This window comes from Coregonus lavaretus (genome assembly GCF_964263955.1).
Source record: "Coregonus lavaretus genome assembly, chromosome: 3".
NCBI classification, from domain to species: domain Eukaryota; kingdom Metazoa; phylum Chordata; class Actinopteri; order Salmoniformes; family Salmonidae; genus Coregonus; species Coregonus lavaretus.
In genome coordinates this window covers 44339018-44361768 of record NC_139990.1, presented here as the reverse complement: position 1 = coordinate 44361768, position 22751 = coordinate 44339018, and the positions used below count along the sequence as shown (strand labels likewise).

Genomic DNA, 22751 nt, shown 5'->3' with positions numbered 1-22751 from the left:
GATGCCAGTTGAGGACCTGTGAGGCGTCTGTTTCTCAAACTAGACACTCTAATGTATTTGTCCTCTTGCTCAGTTGTGCACCGGGGCCTCCCACTCCTTTTTCTATTCTGGTTAGAGCCAGTTTGCGCTGTTCTGTGAAGGGAGTGGTACACAGCGTTGTACGAGATCTTCAGTTTCTTGGCAATTTCTCGCATGGAATAGCCTTCATTTCTCAGAACAAGAATAGACTGACGAGTTTCAGAAGAAAGTTATTTGTTTCTGGCCATTTTGAGCCTGTAATCAAACCCACAATTGCAGATACTCAACTAGTCTCAAGAAGGCCAGTTTTATTGCTTCTTTAATCAGCACAACAGTTTTCAGCTGTGCTAACATAATTGCAAAAGGGTTTTCTAATGATCAATTAGCATTTTAAAATGATAAACTTAGCAAACACAACGTGCCATTGGAACACAGAACTGATGGTTGCTGATAATGGGCCTCTCTACGCCTATGTAGATATTCCATAACAAATCAGCCGTTTCCAGCTACAATAGCCATTTACAACATTAACAATGTCTACACTGTATTTCTGATCAATTTGCTGTTATTTTAATGGACACTTTTTTTGTGCTTTTCTTTCGAAAACAAGGACATTTCTAAGTGACCCCAAACTTTTGAACGATAGTGTACATACAGTACATTTCACTTAATTAAGGTCGGCCATTATCAAGTCCTGGCACTGTCATTAGCAACATACCGTTCGCATGAACCATAATGAGTTACAGTAGCTACCTCAAATCCAGTAAGGAGGAACTTGTCATCCGGATCCATCAACATTTATTGTAATAAGCCTAGGTAATTATGTTTCTAATAATGGTGCTCTAAATGGCAAGAATGTGTGATTTAAAAATTACCCCAGCAGCTCCAGGGAAGTTGCAGTCTAAACATTTCACCACACCCAGAGGACTAGCAACAGAACAATGACAATGGCTACATCTATTGTATGGTTCAAGCAAGGTCATGGATCCATTTATCTTTTAGAAACCAGAATAAACCAGCATCTTTAATAGTCTAGAGGTATTTAGACTTCTAGATGTATTTTGATTTATTGATTTATTGAGACTTTTAGACTTCTAGACTTTGTCCTAATATTTATATATTTCTTAATTCCATTATTTTACTTTTTAGATTTGCGTGTATTGTTTTGTATTGTTAGATACTACTACACTGTTGGAGCTAGGAACATTAAGCATTTCGCTACACCCGTAATAACATCTGCTAAATATGTGTGTGCGACCAATAAAATTTAATTTAATTTAATTTTAGATGTATTTAGACTTCTAGATGTATTTAGACTTTTAGATGTATTTAGATTTCTTCACTATATATGTTATTGTTAAGTGAAAATAAAACAAAGTAAACCAAATTACATATTTACACATTTATTTACAATAATGTTTCTGTTTTTTTTTCATATACATCTCTGAAGTAAACTTTTAGCAGACTGTAAACAATTATGCCAGTAGGCATAGTCCATTCAAAACAGAGACTTTGAGACAGTGACTGAATAGCAAATATATTATCCACAATAAATATGTAACAAAGGTGTATTAACTTCATATGTAATTCCTGAGTGAGTGTGTACGTACATTGCAGTACTAAATGCTGATGTTTAAAAAAAAATTTTTTTTTAATTTTGTGATGTAAACAACTAAATGTAATCTTAAAATCTCCTCAACACTAGCTACACGCTGGCATATCCTTCATTGACATCCACTGTAAGGGTTCATTACTGCAATGGTTCCCAACCAGTGGTACTAGGACCCCTGGGGTACTTGGCCTATCCACAGGGGGTACTTGAGGAGACTCGTGATCATAGACTTACTGATAAAATGCACATGAGGGGGTACTTCAGGGGAATTCCGGGCAGAGCAAAATTCAGTTGGTGGTACAGTAACCAAAAAAGGTTGGGAACCACTGCATTAGTGCATACTAGCATAATAACCACACAACTCCATCTACTCTTATCTGTGTCATTGATATAGCTCCCTCATTGTAGAAACAAACCTCTCTATTCCTTCAAAGATATTAGCTAGCCTAGTACAGTATGAGCAGAATCAGATTAATCCAACATGATCCAAATAAAGTTTGGTTGTATTTGAGTCATTCATGTGCTTCATATCAAACCACCTCGAGTCCTTCATATCAAACCACCTCGAATCCTACATGTCAAACCACCTCGAGTCCTACATGTCAAACCACCTCGAGTCCTTCATGTCAAACCACCTCGAGTGCTTCATATCAAACAAACAAACAAGAAAACAAACACACAAAGGGCAATAAAGAAATAATAAAAATAAAAACATTGACCCTGGCAGGATATCTTTTCTACATTAGATACCATGTGCATTAGGCTGTGTGTATGAAATATGAAAACATACTTGAAAATGGATATTGTAACGACCTTAACCCAACACCTAGTGACCTCGTCAAGAGGTTCGGACCTGTTGGCGTAACGGTAATTGTGTTGGCTTGACAGTCGCTGGACCCAGGTTCGAGTCCCTGTCAGGGCTACCTTACGAATTTGCTACATTGGTGTCAGAAGTGGGATGGTGCCCGTTAGGCCATACACATGAGGGACTTGGTATAGAGAAGTGTGGGGACACACTCTCCTGAAGGAAGTTGGTAATGTAGCAACCTTAACCCAGACCTCTTGGCGTTACCGTTAAGGACTTGGCTTGACAGTTGCTAGACCCTGGTTCGAGTCCCGGTTGGGGCTACTTCCCGAATTCCCTACAATTTGATTATGAAATCATTTTTTACAATTATTTGATACTTCATAACTATTCCGTATCAATCCTTCATTGGCCTAAACATATTATGAATTAGGTGTATACCTAATATATTAACCTGGTATAGGCACAATTGATCAACATTTATGAAAGTTATATCTTAAAAAAATGCCTCAAAAAATAAATTACAATTGCATCATCAATGTCCCATGCTCCATAACAGGTTGCAGTCTGGCAGGTAGAATGATAATGATATACCCTGGGCTACTTCGCAACAGCAGTCGCAGCAACATTTCCACTGAAGTTGTTATTTTCAGGTATGGTCCCCCGTACTCTTCTCTTCTCCTTAAAACGTCCAGAACGTGAAACTTTGAGATTCCGTCTACAGGTTTTCTCATTGAACATTGGCTCAAACTCTGCATCGTCTAAGGTTTCTGCATCTGGAAATGTTTCGTTTCCCTTTGAGTCCGGTGTAGATTTGGAGGAGATAGGAGACATATTCTCCCCAGAAGGTTGGGTCTCACCAGATTCTTGGGTTGTTGGAATACTCTTCCTTGTCACAAACGCTCTCCACCAAGGGTATCTCACAGGCGCTGCCATATCTGGAGGATTAAGTTTCACCTGCAAGATACGTTTCTGTATGTCAATATAGCCAAACTGGTATTGAGAAAAAAGAATCAATCATGCCATAAAAAGTCTGTCAATAATCCAAAATATTCAATAGGAAATCATGTTCATATAGCTGTCATGTAAACATGCTATACGTTTGTGATCAGCTATAATGGATAATATAATGTCATACCCCTGCCATCAACTCACCTGTATGTTTTCAGCCCTCTGGGGTCTCCTCTAGTATCTCCAAGGGGGTTAAACTTGAGGTCAGTCCTCGGCTGAGGACAACATGACCCAAACACAGACCTTCTAAGACAGTGTAGATTCCAAGTTGTTTCCACAGATGCATCCACTTGGAAGACTCAATTTACAACATCCAATCAAGGCTTGAATTTACATGAAGGCCAATGTTTTACGAAGAAAAACGACTGTAAATAACCAACTTTTGATGTATTTCCTGTGACTAAGAGGCAGCAAATGTTACAGGTATGGGAACACACCTGTCTATATCGCCTACAAACAAAGCCCCACCCATGCACACCTGATTGGTGCAGGTAAAACTGGGAGAGAAGTTACCTCCCTGGTAGCCTGCAGGAAGAATACCTGACCTGCCAGCCAGAGCAACACATTACCTGAGAACTAGACACACAGAAGAAACAATACATGCAAACTCCTCCACACCCTTACATTTAGAGACAGGGTGACTAATCATGGTAGCGTCCCAAATTGGCACCCTATTCCCTTCATAGTGCACTATTTTTGACCACAGTCCTATGGACCCTGTTCAAAAGTAGTGCACTAAATAGGGAATAGGGTGCCATTTGAGACGCATACCAAGTGTGTTCCCTCAGGTACAGGGCATCCACCATTGTTGCTCTCTTCAGCACCAGCGCTATTGAGCCATCATTGTCCTATTGAAGGTGTGGTGCAGTACGTGTGTGTTGTGATTGCATTGCACCATGACGCAGACATTTCTTTGAGCAATTGAATTGTAGCCTATCCTAAATGTACACATAAAAGATTGAGCAAAATGTAATTTTACATCCTTTTAATAAATCAGCATTTCATAAATTACAATCTTAATTGCACCAATCACAAAAATACTTTTAATAAAATGGATTCGTAGAAAGGATTTCAATTATTATATTATCAACAATGGAAAACAGAGAATGTGTCAACTTTGTCGTCATGGCGTTGTTGTTAGGAGTAGGTGAGCTCCACAGCACCTATAGCTGCTCCAGGCAGTTTTCTAGGCTGAACATTTAGACATCAATGTTTCCTGACTTTAGTATGTGTCAAATAGTGTAAACTGATGCATGTATTGGAAAAATACTAGGAGGTCTAGTCCCTACCCAGACTAGATGTTTGTCAGTCTACGAGTAGCAATTACTGAACAAAAATATAAACGTAACATGTAAAGTATTGGTCCCATGTTTCATGAGCTGAAATAAAAGATCCCAGAAATGTTCCATACGCACAGAAAGCTTATTTCTCTAAATTGTTATGCACAAATTTGTTTACATCCGTTAGTATTTCTCCTTTGCCAAGATAATCCATCCACCTGACAGGTGTGGCATATCAAGAAGCTGATTAAACAGCATGATCATTACACAGGTGAACCTTGTGCTGGGGGCAATAAAAGTCCACTCTAAAATGTGCAGTTTTGTCACAATACACAATGCCACAGATGTCTCAAGTTTTGAGGGAGCGTGCAATTGGCATGCTGACTGAAGGAATGTCCACCAGAACTATTGACAGGGAATTTAATGTTCATTTCTCTACCATAAGCCGCCATCATTTTAGAGAATGTGGCAGTATGTCCAACCGGCCTCACAATCACAGACCACTTGTAACCACGCCAGCCCAGGACCTCCACATCCGGCTTCTTTACCTTCGGGATCGCCTGAGACCAGCCACCCGGACAGCTGATGAAACTGAGGAGTATTTCTGTCTGTAATAAAGCCCTTTTGTGGGGGAAAACTCATTCTGATTGGCTGAGCCTAGCTCCCAAGTGGGTGGGCCTATGCCCTCCCAGGCCTACCCATGGCTGCGCCCCTGCCCAGTCATGTGAAATCAATAGATTAGGGCCTAATTTATTTATTTCAATTGACTGATTTCCTCATATGAACTGTAACTCAGTAAATTCATTGAAATTGTTGTATGTTGCGTTTATATTTTACCCATTCCATGTATCAATTTAAAATGGGAGGTTTGATTCAATAGTTTTCTGTAAACATTTAGGCTCAGACACACATTTCACCCAAACCATATACTATAACTAGGACAATTTTTCTAGTACCAGCTAACAGTTGCAAATGTAACTTCAACAGTGCCACTCAAAATAAGTTTCTAAGCATTTCCTTACAAGTTTAAACTGCTCTGTTCACCAATTCCTTTTGGGGTTTTGTTGCATTTTGACAATGGAACACATCGCACATCCTTGACAACCTATCAGCTTAAGAAAAAAAAGCACATGATGCTGAAAACATTTACATAAAAACTTTATAAAATAAATTAATCAGCACACTCTTTGCTAAATAAAAAGTGCTTCATACATAGACCATCCATAGCTCACCCTATAGGATGACACAGTTACTGAGTCAACACTAAAAAGATCTGATTTGATCAAACAAGATTTAACCTGCATTCCCTTTACAAAGACACTCATTAACCAATAAGCACACAACGAACACACTTGAGCAGACAATCAATATGCAGACAGACATCAACCAGGAAGAATGTGGTAATGTGATGATGCTACATTTATGAAAAAAAATATGTTTTTATTGTCACATACACCGGAAAGGGGCAGTGAAATGTGTTGTTTTACAGGGTCAACCATAGTACTACAGCGACCCTGGAGCAAATTAGGGTTAAGTGCCTTGCTCAAGGGCACATCAACAGATTTTTAACCTTGTCGGCTCGGGTATTCAAACCAGCGACCTTTCGGTTACTGGCCCAACACTAACTGCTAGGCTACCTGACACCATGAAAGGTGTGTGAAAATGCTGGAATCAATGGCTTCGTCCAAAATGCCACCCTATTCACTATATAGTGCACACTACTTTTAACCAGAGCCCTATGGGACCTGTTCAAAAGTAATGCAAAAGTAATAAATAGGGTGCCATTTGGGATGTATCCAATACCTTGTTCCTCTTAAGGAGAATATGGCCTTTGACCTTACTGTAACAAGACATGATGTCTAACTGACGTACCACAGACTCAACTTCAACTGAAACAGTCATGCTTATGGGAGAGAAGAAACATTTTGGAATTTTTACACTTCATATGATGACACATATGATGGCTTGAGATTCCTCTGGTATGGGATAAATAAAAAGTCATATTCATTCCCAGCAACAGACAGGGCTCCAGTCCTTCAAAACAAGACGTCTTCATGTTCTATCAGGAGCTGTATGATGACTTTCTGATGCCTCATGTCGTTCAGAGTGGCCAGGGCGTTCTGTTCAGGTGGCTGCATTAACGTCGGACCAAACACAATCCCCAGGTTCTCAGAATTCATGAAATTGTCTTTTTCAAACATGGTGACCCTGTGAGAAAGATCATTATTATATAATTTAGAAAGGTGAGAAACAACAACATTACATGTACAGTTGAAGTCGGAAGTTTACACCTTAGCCAAATACATTTAAACTCAGTTTTTCACAATTCCTGACATTTAATCCTAGTAGAAATTCCCTGTTTTAGGTCAGTTAGGATCACCACTTTATTTTAAGAATGTGAAATGTCAGAATAATAGTAGAGAAAATGATTTATTTCAGCTTTTATTTCTTTCATCACATTCCCAGTGGGTCAGAAGTTTACATACACTCAATTAGTATTTGGTAGCATTGCCTTTAAATTGTTTATCTTGGGTCAAACGTTTCGGGTAGCCTTCCACAAGCTTCCCACAATAAGTTGGGTGAATTTTGGCCCATTCCTCCTGACAGAGCTGGTGTAACTGAGTCAGGTTTGTAGGCCTCCTTGCTTGCACATGCTTTTTCAGTTCTGCCCACACATTTTCTATTGGATTGAGGTCAGGGCTTTGTGATGGCCACTCCAATACCTTGACTTTGTTGTCCTTAAGCCATTTTGCCACAACTTTGGAAGTATGCTTGGGGTCATTGTCCATTTGGAAGACCCATTTGCGACCAAGCTTTAACTTCCTGACTGAGGTCTTAAGATGTTGCTTCAATATATCCACATAATTTTCCTTCCTCATGATGCCATCTATTTTGTGAAGTGCACCAGTCCCTCCTGCAGCAAGGCAACCCACAGCATGATGCTGGCACCCCTGTGCTTCACGGTTGGGATGGTGTTCTTCAGCTTGCAAGCATCCCCCGTTTTCCTCCAAACATAACGATGGTCATTATGGCCAAACAGTTCTATTTTTGCTTCATCAGACCAGAGGACATTTCTCCAAATAGTACGATCTTTGTCCCCATGTGCAGTTGCAAACCGTAGTCTGGCTTTTTTATGGCGGTTTTGGAGCAGTGGCTTCTTCCTTGCTGAGTGGCCTTTCAGGTTATGTCTATATAGGACTCGTTTTACTGTGGATATAGATACTTTTGTACCTGTTTCCTCCAGCATCTTCACAAGGTCCTTTGCTGTTGTTCTGGGATTGATTTGCACTTTTCACACCAAAGTACGTTAATCTCTAGGAGACAGAACGCGTCTCCTTCCTGAGCGGTATGACGGCTGTGTGGTCCCATGGTGTTTATACTTGCGTACTGTTGTTTGTACAGATGAACGTGGTACCTTCAGGTGTTTGGAAATTGCTCCCAAGGATGAACCAGACTTGTGGAGGTCTACAATTTCCTGAGGTCTTGGCTGACAATTAGCCTATCAGAAGCTTCTAAAGCCATTACATCATTTTCTGGAATTTTCCAAGCTGTTTAAAGGCACAGTCAACTTAGTGTATGTAAACTTCTGACCCACTGGAATTGTGATACAGTGAATTTTAAGTGAAATAATCTGTCTGTAAACAATTGTTGGAAAAATGACTTGTTTCATGCACAATGTAGATGTCCTAACCGACTTGCCAAAACTATAGTTTGTTAACAAGAAATTTGTGGAGTGGTTGAAAAACAAGTTTTAATGACTCCAACCTAAGTGTATGTAAACTTCCGACTTCAACTGTATATTTATATGACTACATCACTGATTCAACCCCATGAAGAGCAGATGAAGTGTGTGTGTGTGTGTGTGTGTATCCTCACTTCTTGAGATGCATCATCAGGTAGCGTAGGGTCTCGTAGTGGGCTGGCGGGAGCTGCAGCAGCCCCTCGTGGATGGCCTCCAGTCTGGTGTCTGGGTTGGGAATTTCTACCAGAGGAAATGTTACTTACGATAAGTGTTACTTACTATTAGTTACATTCACCTGATAAATAACCGCGCCTAAGACCTGAAGATTTTCTTTAGCTCCCCAAGCTATTGCCTAGCCTTTAGCTCATTGCGCTGGAGACCCAGGGTACATTGAGCTAATTGTGGGAATAAGTATGGGAGTACGTACTTGCAGCTTGTATGAATCTGGAGTACACGTGGAATGTGATGACTGGAATGGGCAGGTCTCTCAGATAGAGCTTCAGAGCTCCAGCAATGATGTTGATGTCGTTGTACACATTGGCACTGATGTCTGCCTTCTCGCCATCTGCAGAGATGACACACAGGACACGTTATGTACCGTCCAGACTGCAGTATATTCACTACAATTCCCACAATGCAACATATATATGCCCCTTACACCGCACATAACAACATCCTGCGGTCTGATACGGCTCTCCTGTGCTTTTCATTTGAACCTATGGACTTTCATGTCTCATATAACCTTAAACCAGACCTTAGCCCAGAGGCAAAGGAAATTAATTTAACACAAACCTCGGTCAAAGGCGAGCCTCACATCCTCAATGTGTTCTGAGAAGCCAGACACTCTGTAGAGGCCCTCAGACTGCAGACCTGCAAGCAGTAACACAGAGAGTCGGTTAACTCTACTTCCTGTACCCTCTACAAATCTATTTTTTTTTTCAGAACCAATCACAGACATCCATTTTCACCTTGAAGTTGAATATTCTTTCAGCTTAGCCCTTGGCTAACAACATGCAGGGTGAACCCGGCTTAAATGTCCCAGAAACATTCTAAACTGAATGGCTGGTAAACGGATCTGTACCTCGTAGTTCTATCTCCTTGATACACATGTCCACCACCATGGGCCGTGTGGTGTTGTGGGCCTTGACCAGGGTAGTGAGGTCACAGCTGAACACCTTCTTAATCCTGTGCAGGTCTGGCTGGCAGTCGCTGGGCACCAGCTTGGAACACTGCTTGTGTACGTTCAGCCCACAGTCTGGAAACCACAGGTCAGAGAGGTAGTCAGTCAGTGTTCAAATACTCACCCATACAGAAAGGATTTATTCAAATCTTCTAATCTTATATGATTATGGTCGACTTCTTCTAAAACAACATGTAAGACTGTAACACAATACAGAGTGGTTAGAGGTAACAATTAGTACAGTGATCAACCCCAATCTCAGAGAGAAAGCCCAGCCAGCTAGGGTAAGACCAGGCTGTTTCAATATGCCATGGTGGGCCACGTCACAGTCTATCTGTCCCCAGGGGGGTGTCTTGTCTTGGCTGTTGGTCAGTGTTGTGGTTCTAGTCACGCAGAGGGTCTTGGACAGCTGGTGGCAAGAGAGCGGAACACAGCACGCAGCACATTGTGGTGGAAGGGAATGCCTCTCTGTGCGGCATCACTGTCCTGCTCTGGCCTGCACACGCACACACACACACACCATGAGAAAGATAGAACAAGCTGCCTCTCTGCGAGATGCCACAGGAATGTAGCCTAGGTTGAAGTTGCTCTGCCTGCCTTTAAACATACTGTACTTAGGAGTCTCCCTGACTCAATAAGAACATCCAGCTGAATCATTCATCACTGGTAGTGGCGTTTTTACTACCAACAAGTACCCAGCATTATTACTGCTCTGCTGACCGGGGTTCCTTATTCTCAGACGCTGAGACACAGAGAGATTGAAGAGAGAGAGAGACAAAGGGAGACTGACAGACAGAAACAGATAAAGATGGAGAGAGAGAGAGACAAAGGGAGACTGACAGACAGAAACAGATAAAGATTGAGAGAGGGAGATGGGGAGAGGGAGGAAGAGGACAAGCTAAACATGCCGGATAAGAAGGGAGAGAGAGAGAGAGAGAGAGAGAGAGAGAGAGAGAGAGAGAGAGAGAGAGAGAGAGAGAGAGAGAGAGAGAGAGAGAGAGGGAGGAGAGAGAAACAATGAGGATAGAAAGACAATCATCAGTTGTGTATCTCTGTGTGTTAGAGAAGGACTGCTTCAGAGAGAACTGGAAGTACTAAATAAATCTCTCCTGATTACCATAGGGCACAGGGCTGTCTGATGACACCAGTGTTTGCCTGGGGCTTATAAGCATGGCTAATAACTGAACAACAAACCATCTGTCTACAGCGAAAACAGCAGAGTTAGTCCTCCGTTAAACACATCCATGTCAGGATTGTGTCCAGGCAATAATAGAACCCTGTGTCTATCGCAGAGTGTTTAGGGACTTTCCAAATCTACTTGTCTACTTGTTAAATGTTTGTAATGTCTACTATCGTCAATTGTGCTACAGTCTTGCTAAATTGTAAATGTCTGTAATGTCTTTTTATTGTGTGTATGAACCCTATAATTCACTGGACCAGTCTGATCGGTTATTCAGCCAACAAACATTTCAACAAGTTCATTAGGATACAACATTATTGATTAGCACAGAAATTATCAGTGGAATCATTAGGTGGAGTGGGCTCTTGATCAATATTACTAGGGTTGCAAAGGGCGGTTAAATTACTGGAAACTTTCTACGTTTACCAGTACACTACCAGAAGTTTGGTAACTTTCAAGTTTTTATTTTATCACAAGACATCTAGTGGCCCTTTTTGGGTACTTCAGATTATCACAGGTATCTGTAATTATCTCTGGCCCTCTGTGTGGACTTATTACATGTAAAATATATAAAATAATCAAATAAGAGGATTTGAAAATGAAAAATACAATGACAACGCTGTAAAACATTATCCTAAATATAAACCAGCAACTTAGTGAAATCCATTGGTCCCATTAAATAGTTGGATGAGTTGCAGAGTCAATAGTTGGAAGAGTTGCAGAGTTAACTGAAAATAATGCCATTGTTGATTAGATGCTTTTAGCATTAAATTAGGCTATTTTCTCTTCAACGATATGGTCTATCCACTAGAAACTAATGGACAGAGATATAAAACATTTATATAATATATATATATTTTTTTAAATGTTCAAGTGTAAATTACCAAAGTTAATGATAATTACCTAAATTACCAAAGATAGGTAATTTAGGTAATTTAGCGGAATCTTTGCAACCCTAAATATTACATCCTTTTATCTCGCAGGAAGCTCCAAGGACAGCTACTGTTAATGTGTCCCTTTTCACTCAATTTAACTTCAGGATTGGAATGATACAGTATTGAGATATTTTCCCATGTACTGAAGCACTGAAACAGGGATTAAAACCAGTCATTAAAAGGATCTCCATTACAAAGAGATCAAGAAAGCATGACAGCACGGCCAGACAGCACGGCCAGACAGCACGGCCAGACAGCACGGCCAGACAGCCTGGTTGCAGTTGCAGTTTTGTGGATACAGTGTTTGGATGTCTTTGCTTGACTGGGTGTGTCCCGTTGACGTACCTTTTGAGCTCTCTGTGTGCGTCTGTCTTGTTTATAAATAGTTGACAGCCATAGTTGCAGAGGGAACTGGTTTGTCCCAGGTGTCACTGAGGAATGCTAAATTACCACATTTCACAGGCCGCCTCCAACCAGTTATTTACATGGAACTGACCAAATTTACTAGACTATACATTCCATGACATGATCCAGGCTTGGACGTAATATTGTAATACCCTTTTTATTGTCATAGTGTTTAAAAATAAATTAATTGTTAAGCATTTCAAGTTTGACATCTCATGTGTTACAATTAGTCATATGACATGCAACCCAACCGGACAAAGACGTCCAATCAGTTGTCCAATTTGATTGATTTTTGATCGAGTTGTCAGCAAACGTGAATTCTTGAAATAAATCAAACTTGGAAATCGTATCGTTGATTTGGGATAAAATGAGACGGAACCTGGTTACATGGATGATTTGTTGAAAATGTTGACTTAATACATTTCTGCCCAGAGGGATGTTAACAGGACACCTAGTTCTGATCAGGGATTGGAGTTATTTATTTATTTTTCTTTAGGCTTTCATCCCAAATGGCATCCTATTCACTATATAGTGCATAACTTTTGATCAGAGCCCTATGAGCCCTACACACGTGGACTACATAGGGAATAGGGTGACATTTGGGACGGTGCCCTAATGTGATGAAGTACCCATGAAAGGTCAGTGTTTGATTACACTCCCAGGTCAGTGTTTGATTACACTCCCAGCTGATGGTAGCTAGGTGAGCAGTGAGCAGTGTTGGGATATATGAATGGAAGAGCAGGTTACCTGAGCAACGGACCCCTTGGGCTATGAGACCCCACATGAAGTTGGCACAATACTCGCACCAGTGAGGCCCTCGGAACGTATGAACCTATGGAAGGGTGAGACATCACAGCAATAGATTAGAGTCTGGAAGACACACCACACCTTCTCGCTCTCACTAAACAAACATTGTAACTCTCTAAAATCACACACACACCTTCTCGCTCTCACTAAACAAACATTGTAACTCTCTAAAATCACACACACACCTTCTCGCTCTCACTAAACAAACATTGTAACTCTCTAAAATCACACACACACACCTTCTCGCTCTCACTAAACAAACATTGTAACTCTCTAAAATCACACACACACCTTCTCGCTCTCACTAAACAAACATTGTAACTCTCTAAAATCACACACACACCTTCTCGCTCTCACTAAACAAACATTGTAACTCTCTAAAATCACACACACACCTTCTCGCTCTCACTAAACAAACATTGTAACTCTCTAAAATCACACACACTTATACGCAAACAGACAAGATCTGTGAATACTTTCATTCATTGTATTTCTGGAGGTGAGTAAGACCCAGGGCAGGTTAGGTCACCTGTCCTACTGTTGTGTTCTCTCTCTCAAGAGCAGAATAATTGATTGTATTCAAAACGTTACAACTGTATTTCTGTTTTAGAAAATCAACAGCTTGAAACAAAGAGGTTAAAGTGCTCAAAAATCTGACAATGTTCACAGCCGTCAATGGGTTAAAACATACGCCATATCCATTTAGCTCAGTCGATAGATTTAGACATATGGCTGACAGCTGCACGTGCCCACAAGACATCTTTCATCATGAAAGCACATGATGATGAATAACATCATCAGTCTCTCGGTGTTATAACGGTATCTAACGGTAGCCAGTCTAGCGACAGGCAGGCAGCTCACTAGGCAGATAAAAAGAGTCGGTTACTTTGTCACTTTGAGGGACGTCGCTTTTAAGTTTCAGATCAACCTGACAGAACTTATCTCACAGACCCTGCATGGACAAGCAGCGCTGCCTGTAGGAGCAGAATCATTTCCTGAGGTAAAAGAGCTTCAAACAGAGCTTTGAACAGAGAATCTACAGAGAGGCAGCCCTCCTACAGGTCCTAATGCAGTCAACTCTCGCCCCCTCCCTCCCTCCTTCCCAGTACCTCACCACATCCTCCTTTAAAAAGGCTAAATCAAACAAACTGGCTCACCTTGAAGTTGTGGACCTTGTCGTAGGAGCTCTGCTTCTCGGAGGGGCAGTCTTTCAGGGTGCTGTGCCGTACCAGAGGAGACGTGGTGATCTGCGGACAGGAAGCCAACAGTTTTAGAGGCTTCCAGAGTAACGTTCCCCTGCTCCCCAACTTGACCCCCAGGGCTAAGGCCAGTAGCTCCTGCCTCTTCCGCTCCCCTCTCTTGGTCTTGTGGACCGTTACATCTCCTGGCCCTATCCCTCCTCCCGGACCGCGGCTCCCTTCCTCCACTTCCATGGCTGCTGCCGTGTGTCTGACTGTGTGTCCCTGTCCTGGTCCTAGTCCGGGCTCCCAAAGAGCCTCTGTCTCCTCTGGTGAGCCGTGTGGTGTGTGCTGGAGGACGTAGCGCCCAGTGCTGCCTAACAGACGCCGGCGGCAGCAGCCCAACGAGGAGGACACGGCCGCTGTACTCCACTCCCCTCCTCCTCCTCCTGTTCCTCCTACTCCTCCTCCTCCTCCTCCTACTGCTGCTGGGACCCAGGAGGGTACAGACTGACAGTCAAGGTGGGGGAGGCTCTGCATCTGATCTGAGCTCCAGCTCCAGTTCCAGGGGAAAGAAGCAGAGAGCAGCCAGCAGCAGTGGGCGGCCCCAGGGCAGGAGTGTGCCTCACACAATGGATCTCATTCACACACACCAAATAGGAGAGAGGGGGGGGGGGGGGGGGGGGGGGGGGGGGTCCCTTGGTTGGTGGGGAGGGGCTAGGAGGAGGGTCCCTTGGTTGGTGGGGAGGGGCTAGGAGGGTGTGCGGGGTGTGGGGTTAGAGTGAGTGTGGGTGGGGTGAGGGGTGAGGGGGTTAGGGTGAGCTGTTAGTACAGCTCTTCACGGCTCAGCAGCAAATCTAAAGCAGGATCAATGGCTGCAGTCAAACTCTCAAAAAGACACAGAGAACCATGCCACACTACCTATTAGCACGTTGCCTCCCGGACACACACAGCCACACACACTCAACTGGAGAGAATACTGAACCCTCCCCCCCACAACAACAGTTACATAACCAAGTCCCCTCCACACAACAGGAGTCATGGCACTATCCTTCGGCCCAGAAGAGCCACGACATGCTCCTATATTCCTTCTAGTCCAGCAGAAACAGATTAGTCAACTACGTCTTGACCTCCATGCCTCACAATCCACTGGTGCTTTTCCTCTCCCTGCCTAGACTGCAGCCAGACTACAGACAGACGCTACGACTCCAGTCTGCTCCCACCAATCACTCTGCTCTGCTCTCAAAACACCCAGTAGAACAGCACCCAACCATGGTCATCCACTGCGATTGGGAGGGATTATGGCCGTAATCCCCACTCAGGGTGTAATCCCACGGTGGCCAAATCCCTGTCAGATCCCAGGCAGAGCTCATGGTGGCCATGCCCTGACTCAGTGGGGGGGCTGTTGCTGAGTCTACAGCACCACAGAATATTTTTTGTGACTCTCCTCCTAAACATCCACTCCTCCTAAAACACCAGGAGCTCCTCATCAGCTCCTCTTGGTTAACAAGACACTCAAATGGGAAGTAGACAACTCAAACTAGTGGAAGTGGGCATTCAGGGTTGCTGAAATGAAATGGTGAAATTAGGGACAGAAATTGAGTTAAATTGTGAAGAGAAAGAATGAGGGAATGTCAGAAGAAAACTAGAACAGATGATTTTGTAGCAGTGATGGAATGATGAAGAGCTGGAAGGGTAGAAGAGTGGAGGAAGGGAATGATCCTAAGGGATAGAGAAATATGCTTGAAGCTCACTCAGCTCAGAGACAAAAACACTTTGGCTGAAATGAGAGGATTGGCAGCTTTAAGGTTGTTATAGACATAGAAGCCATTTTCAAAATATAGCTTTGGGCCTCCTGTAACATAGACTGAAGACCAAGGACTATGTTGTACTGTAGCTACAGAAGTAATGGCTTATCTAATTTCTACCAATTTCTACCAGCATGTCACCTGTGCAACTAGACAAAACTCTAGATCACCTTTACTCCAAACACAGAAACACATACAAAGCTGACCATAACTATATCCTCCTAATTCCTGCTTACAAGCAAAAACTCAAAACAGGAAGTACAAGTGACGTGCTCAATATGGAAGTGGTCCGATGAAGCGGATGCTAAGCTACAGGACTGTTTCACTAGCACAGACTGGAATATGTTCCGGGATTCATCCGATGGCATTGAGGAGTTTACCACATCAGTCACCGGCTTCATTAATAAGTGCATTGACAACGTTGTCCCCACAGTGACCGTACGTACATATCCCAACCAGAAGCCATGGATTACAGGCAACATCCGCACTGTAAAGGCTAGAGCTGCCACTTTCAAGGAGCAGGACACTAATCTGTACACTTCTAAGAAATCCCGCTACAACCTCAGACGAGCCATCAAAAAGGCAAAGCGTAAATGCACGACTAAGATCGAATCCTACTATGCCGGCTCTGACGCTCTTCAGATGTGGCAGGGCTTGCAAACTATCACGGATTACAAAGGGAAACCCAGCCGTGAGCTGCCCAGTGACGCGAGCCTACCAGAGGAGCTAAATGCCTTCTATGCTCGCTTCGAGGCAAGCAACACTGAACCATGCATGAGAGCACCAGCTGTTCTGGACGACTGCGTGATCGCACTCTCCGTAGCAGATGTGAGTAAGACCTTTAACCAGGTTAACATTCACAAGGCCGGATTACCAGGATAAAGACGGATTACCAGGACACGTACTCAGAGCATGCGCTGACCAGTGTCTTCACTGACATTTTCAATCTCTACCTGACCCAGTCTGTAATGCCTACATGTTTCAAGCAGACCACCGTAGTCCCTGTGCCCAAGAATGTCAAGGTAACCTGTCTAAATGACTATCACCCCGTAGCACTCACACCTGTAGCCATGAAATGCTTTGAAAGGCTGGTCATGGCTCACATCATCCCAGACACCCTGGACCCACTCCAATTCACAAACTTTCCCAACAGATCCACAGATGACGCAATCTCTATTGCACTCCACACTGCCCTCTCCTACCTGGACAAGAGGAACACAGTTCCCTCCAAGCTCATCACTAAGCTAAAGGACCCTGGGACTGAACACTGTAGTAGAGCGGGTCGAGAGCTTCAAATTCCTCGGTGTCCACATCACTAAGGATCTATCATGGTCCACACACACCAACACAGTCGTGAAGAGGGCACGACAACGCTTCTTCCCCCGCAGGAGGTTGAAAAGATTTGGCATGGGCCCTCAGATCCTCAAAAAGGTCTACAACTGCACCATTGAGAGCATCTTTGATTGGCTGCGTAATCACTTTATTCCTAGTTATATGTACATAGCTACCTCAATGACCTCGTACCGCTGCACGTCGACTCTGTACTGGTACCCTGTGTATATAGCCAAATTAACGCTACTCATTGTGTATTTATTATTACGCGTTATTACTTTTCTATTATTCCTCAATTTTATTTTTCTCAACATTGTTGGGAAGGGCCCGTAAGTATTTCACTGTTCGTCTACACCTGCTGTTTACAAAGCATGTGTCGAATAAAATTTGATTTGATTTAATGGCTGAACAGGTAACAGTCAGGACAGGTGAAGCCGTTTGTCACGGAGTTAGACATCCTATCAAAGACCAGGAGGAGGACCTAAACTAAATCAGAAAAGACCCGACGGAGCAGCGAGAAGGGTAAGGGATATGGAGGAAGAGAGGGACACAGAGAAAGGGGGGAGAGGAGGAGGAGGGAGGGGGGTATACAGTATGTATTGAGAGAGTGTGTGTGAGGGTTATGGGTTTTGTCCCTAGAGGCAGATGGCTTCTTGTCTCATAGAGAAGAGTTTGGAATCAAATGAATAAAAGGCCCTGGTTTCCTTTCAGCATCCAGGCTCTGTTATTCACTGTGTGGGTCCAGCTGAGCAGACACAGTAGGGAGAGCAGAGGATCATGGGAAAATAACACTAGTGCCTTTCTTTCTGTGAGGTCAGACACTGTAAGAACAACCGTCCAAACAAAACACACCTCATACAATCGTAAACAAAACACACCACACACACACCACACATACATCTCACACAATTTCATACAAACAGAAACATAGACGTGAAGGGAGATCTAGTCAGTGATAGAATATTTTTTACTATTCAGAAAGTCTAGTGAAAGGAAAAGTACAGTGACAATTAAAACAGGCCTCCCTGTGGCTGGAAGTATGATGGATCAACGTTGAAAGCCTTCTGCCTTTTACACTGTATGTACTGTAGCTACTGTATAACATCTCTGTAATGGTAGCTCAAGTATTTCCCAACACGATCTTTATAGATCATGTTTCCAACAGACTAACAGGTAGCTCAAGGAAAATGTAATTAACTTCCAAACAAACTACCATAACATCAGAATAATATCCAAACTAGGCCCAGAACATGGTTTAGAAATGCATTCATCACATTCTTCCATCTCCCAACAAGCACCAGTTAGATTCAACCAGTGTGATGTGTCCCAAATGACACCCTATTCCCTACATAGTGCACTACTTTTGACCAGAGTCCTGAGGGACCAGAGGGTATAGGGTGCCATTTGGGATGCACAATCTGTCAAGAAGAGCTGTTGTTATAGGAGGAAACTGGCAGGCATTTGGCCTCTCTGGCAACTCCTAGCACAAGTACACATACACATTGAGTGAGTCTTGTGAACCGAGGGGGCTGACACACAGCAGGTCACCAGACAGGTCGAGTGGGTCTCTCCCCCCCTCCGGGAGGAATGTACATATATATGCGACAACACACACACCCCTGGAGACACACACACACACACACACATCTGAATGAGGACTTACAAGACACAGAGTAAAGACAGCATATGAGGGAGTATGTTTACTTTAGCTACTGTGTGTCTGAAACAACAGACTGATACAAGACAGAGTATTATAGTACACTGTTAACTAAAGTCAGTAAAGATACAGACTGATACTAGACAGAGTATTATAGTACACTGTTAACTAAGTCAGTAAAGATACAGACTGATACTAGACAGAGTATTATAGTACACTGTTAACTAAAGTCAGTAAAGATACAGACTGATACTAGACAGAGTATTATAGTACACTGTTAACTAAAGTCAGTAAAGATACAGACTGATACTAGACAGAGTATTATAGTACACTGTTAACTAAAGTCAGTAAAGATACAGACTGATACTAGACAGAGTATTATAGTACACTGTTAACTAAAGTCAGTAAAGATACAGACTCATACTAGACAGAGTATTATAGTACACTGTTAACTAAAGTCAGTAAAGATACAGACTGATACTAGACAGAGTATTATAGTACACTGTTAACTAAAGTCAGTAAAGATACAGACTGATACTAGACAGTATTACAGTACACTGTTAACTAAAGTCATCACATACGCTGCTGCTACTGTTAAGAACAGGAGGACTGCACTTTGACCTCCTTCCTCTTTTTTTGGACGTGACAGACTGGCAGGTGTTTGTCCTACACTGAAAGCCTCAAATCAGGAGACATTTACATTGACATTTTAGTCATTTAGCAGACGCTCTTATCCAGAGCGACTTACAGTTATAGTGAGTGCATACATTATTATTATTATTATTTAATTTTTTCATACTGGCCCCCGTGGGAATCGAACCCACAACCTTGGCGTTGCAAACGCCATGCTCTACCAACTGAGCTACATCCCTGCCGGCCATTCCCTCCCCTACCCTGGACGACGCTGGGCCAATTGTGCGCCGCCCCATGGGTCTCCCGGTCGCGGCCGGCTAAGACAGAACCTGGATTCGAACCAGGATCTCTAGTGGCACAGCTAGCACTGCGATGCAGTGCCTTAGACCACTGCGCCACTCGGGAGGAGACCTGTCATTGGCCCAGCTCGTCATGTTTTCCAAGACTGCATCCCAAATGGAACCTATTTAGTGCACTACTTTTGATCAGGACCCATAGGGCTCTCGTCAAAAGTAGTGCACTGTACTGTATAGGGAATAGGGTGCCATTTGGGACAAAGCCCAAGCTTGACAGATAGAGGTGTGACACTCAAAACAACACATTTTTACAGACACTCTGACATTACTGACTGACAGGCTGGCAGTCTGATTTCAAAACTCAAAACATGCTCTAGATATCGACTCGCCAAAAATGGCTCATGTCTGCTGGGAAAACCCCCCAATGCTATTCAAGGTCAGACAGTCTTCATTTGACCAGGCCAAATAGCCTAGAACATGAACATGTACAGGTACAGTATGATTTATAACGTAAATACAGACCTATGCTATGGAGAATCCTCCCGGAGGGGTTTAGTTTTATTTGAAGGATTAATCTCTGAATGTGTTGGAGTCCGTCAGAGTCCATGAACTACTGACCAAGTGAAGAGCCTGTAGGGACAGAGCTGGGACAGAGCTGGGACAGAGCTGGGACAGAGCTGGGACAGAGCTGGGATAGAGCTGGGACAGAGCTGGGACAGAGCTGGGATAGAGCTGGGATAGAGCTGGGACAGAGCTGGGATAGAGCTGGGATAGAGCTGGGACAGAGCTGGGATAGAGCTGGGACAGAGCTGGGATAGAGCTGGGATAGAGCTGGGATAGAGCTGGGACAGAGCTGGGACAGAGCTGGGACAGAGCTGGGATAGAGCTGGGATAGAGCTGGGACAGAGCTGGGATAGAGCTGGGATAGAGCTGGGATAGAGCTGGGATAGAGCTGGGACAGAGCTGGGATAGAGCTGGGACAGAGCTGGGATAGAGCTGGGATAGAGCTGGGATAGAGCTGGGACAGAGCTGGGATAGAGCTAGGATAGAGCTGGGATAGAGCTGGGACAGGTCCCCAATAAAATGGCTCCTGCATTAAAGGCTTAAGGCTCTCACTGTCCCCTTAACTCTAACTCTAGTGGACAGACCGTGACATGAATAGCACAGTGCTGGTGGGTGTTGGAGAGGAGAGGAGAGGAGAGGAGAGGAGAGGAGAGGAAACGGATGCCTTGCCTTGCCACTGACAGGACTGCCTTGTTGATGTCAGAAGACTGATGGAGACCAATGTGCGTCCCAAATGGCACCCTATTCCCCATATAGGGTATTCTTTTTACCAGAGCAAAAGTAGTGTACTACATAGGAAATATATATATATATGGGGCGGCAAGTAGCTTAGTGGTTAAGAGCGTTGTGCCAGTAACCGAAAGGTCTCTGGTTCTAATCCCCGAGCCGACTAGGTGAAAAATCTGTCTGTGCCCTTGAGCAAGGCACTTAACCCTAATTGCTCCTGTAAGTCGCTCTGGATAAGAGCGTCTGCTAAATGACTAAAATGTAAATGTATATAGTGCCATTTGGGAGGGACACAACCTTAGTGCTGTTTATCAGAACTAAATGACTTGTTCAATATTCCAAGAAGGACCAGGGGTGTACGGCTGGCATGAGAGGAACATAACATAGCAGAATGTCAAGACAACATCACCCAACCAAACATGGATGAAGAAAAGGCTTTGTGATTCTACCATGTTTAACAGTCAAAGACTGAAGAAGAAGAACATTTCCAATCACAACAAAGTGTGAAATGTGCTGTTGCTATGCTATGGCTTGGTCCGGTTGCCACCTAGTGGTGAGATGTGGGAATGGCCAACACAGTAGAATGAAAGCATTTCACATTGGCTAATATAATCACAGACAATCAATATCCTTCAGCAGTTAGTTGATGAGAACAATGGTGTGAAATGTGTGATTCATCTATAGCCCTAGAACAGTGTCTGTTACACAGAATAACATCCTTGTCCTGTTGGTCATCATGACCTTTCAAGAGAAGTGATGTCAGGAAGGAAACACCCTCCTGCAGAGACAATAAATCTCTCTCTCTCATGAGAAACTGTTACATAATGAAACACTCTACCCTTACTGCAGATGTTGATAGAGTAGATGTTAATGAACATGTTCTAGGGACAGGACTTTTTCCAGACTGTGTGGTGAGACCAGGAAAAACTCTGGTCTGTTACAGTCTATATAGCTAGGGCCCAGAGTTGTTCCTGTTCAGGTCACAACTATATTGAGGCCATGGAACATTTTCTTCTGCAACGTGACCCAAATGAACTACCTTCCAGTGCATGCATTATAACATTGGCTGAAATAGTACTCAAACACACCTACTTCATGTTTCTAAATGATTTCTTTATTCAGACGAAGGGTACTGCTATGGGATCCCCTATGGCTCCTAACTATGCTAATTTGTATGTGGGTTACATGGAGAAACAGTCAATTTTCAACCCTCTCAAAAATGTTTTCTTGCCTAACATTATTATTTGGAAACGGCACATTGATGATATTTTTGTTCTATGGAGGGGTGATTCTAAACAGCTCCAGGCATTCCATGCTTTTCTTAACTCTTGTTCTGAGCACCTGAGATTTACTATACAATCTGACACACGTCAAATCAGTTTCCTTGATCTTCTGATTTTGTGTGAGGATAATGTTCTATACACTGATCTTTACAGGAAACATACTGATCATAACAGTTTGTTGAGTGCTGATAATTGTCACCCGCTTCCCTTGAAAAACAGTTTGCCCTACAGCCAATTCTGTCGAATCAAAAGAATTGGCAAAAAACTATCAGATTTCGACAGAAATATGGCCGGGACGC

General features: G+C 43.2%; 1 protein-coding gene across 1 annotated transcript in view; it reads right to left on the bottom strand.

Moving 5' to 3' along the window:
• Window positions 1-4416: 4416 nt before the first annotated feature.
• The window catches only part of LOC311118490 (beta-chimaerin-like), a 45706-nt gene continuing 27371 nt past the window's right edge, over window positions 4417-22751 (bottom strand). Inside the window, exons 7-13 of the mRNA XM_084157635.1 lie at window positions 14133-14222; window positions 12916-13000; window positions 9550-9723; window positions 9261-9338; window positions 8896-9033; window positions 8603-8708; window positions 4417-6934 (exon numbers count right to left, since the gene is read on the bottom strand). Of these exons, the coding sequence (XP_084013761.1) occupies window positions 6763-6934; window positions 8603-8708; window positions 8896-9033; window positions 9261-9338; window positions 9550-9723; window positions 12916-13000; window positions 14133-14222 (843 nt within the window). The 3' untranslated portion in view covers window positions 4417-6762. The remainder of the gene's footprint in view (window positions 6935-8602; window positions 8709-8895; window positions 9034-9260; window positions 9339-9549; window positions 9724-12915; window positions 13001-14132; window positions 14223-22751) is intronic.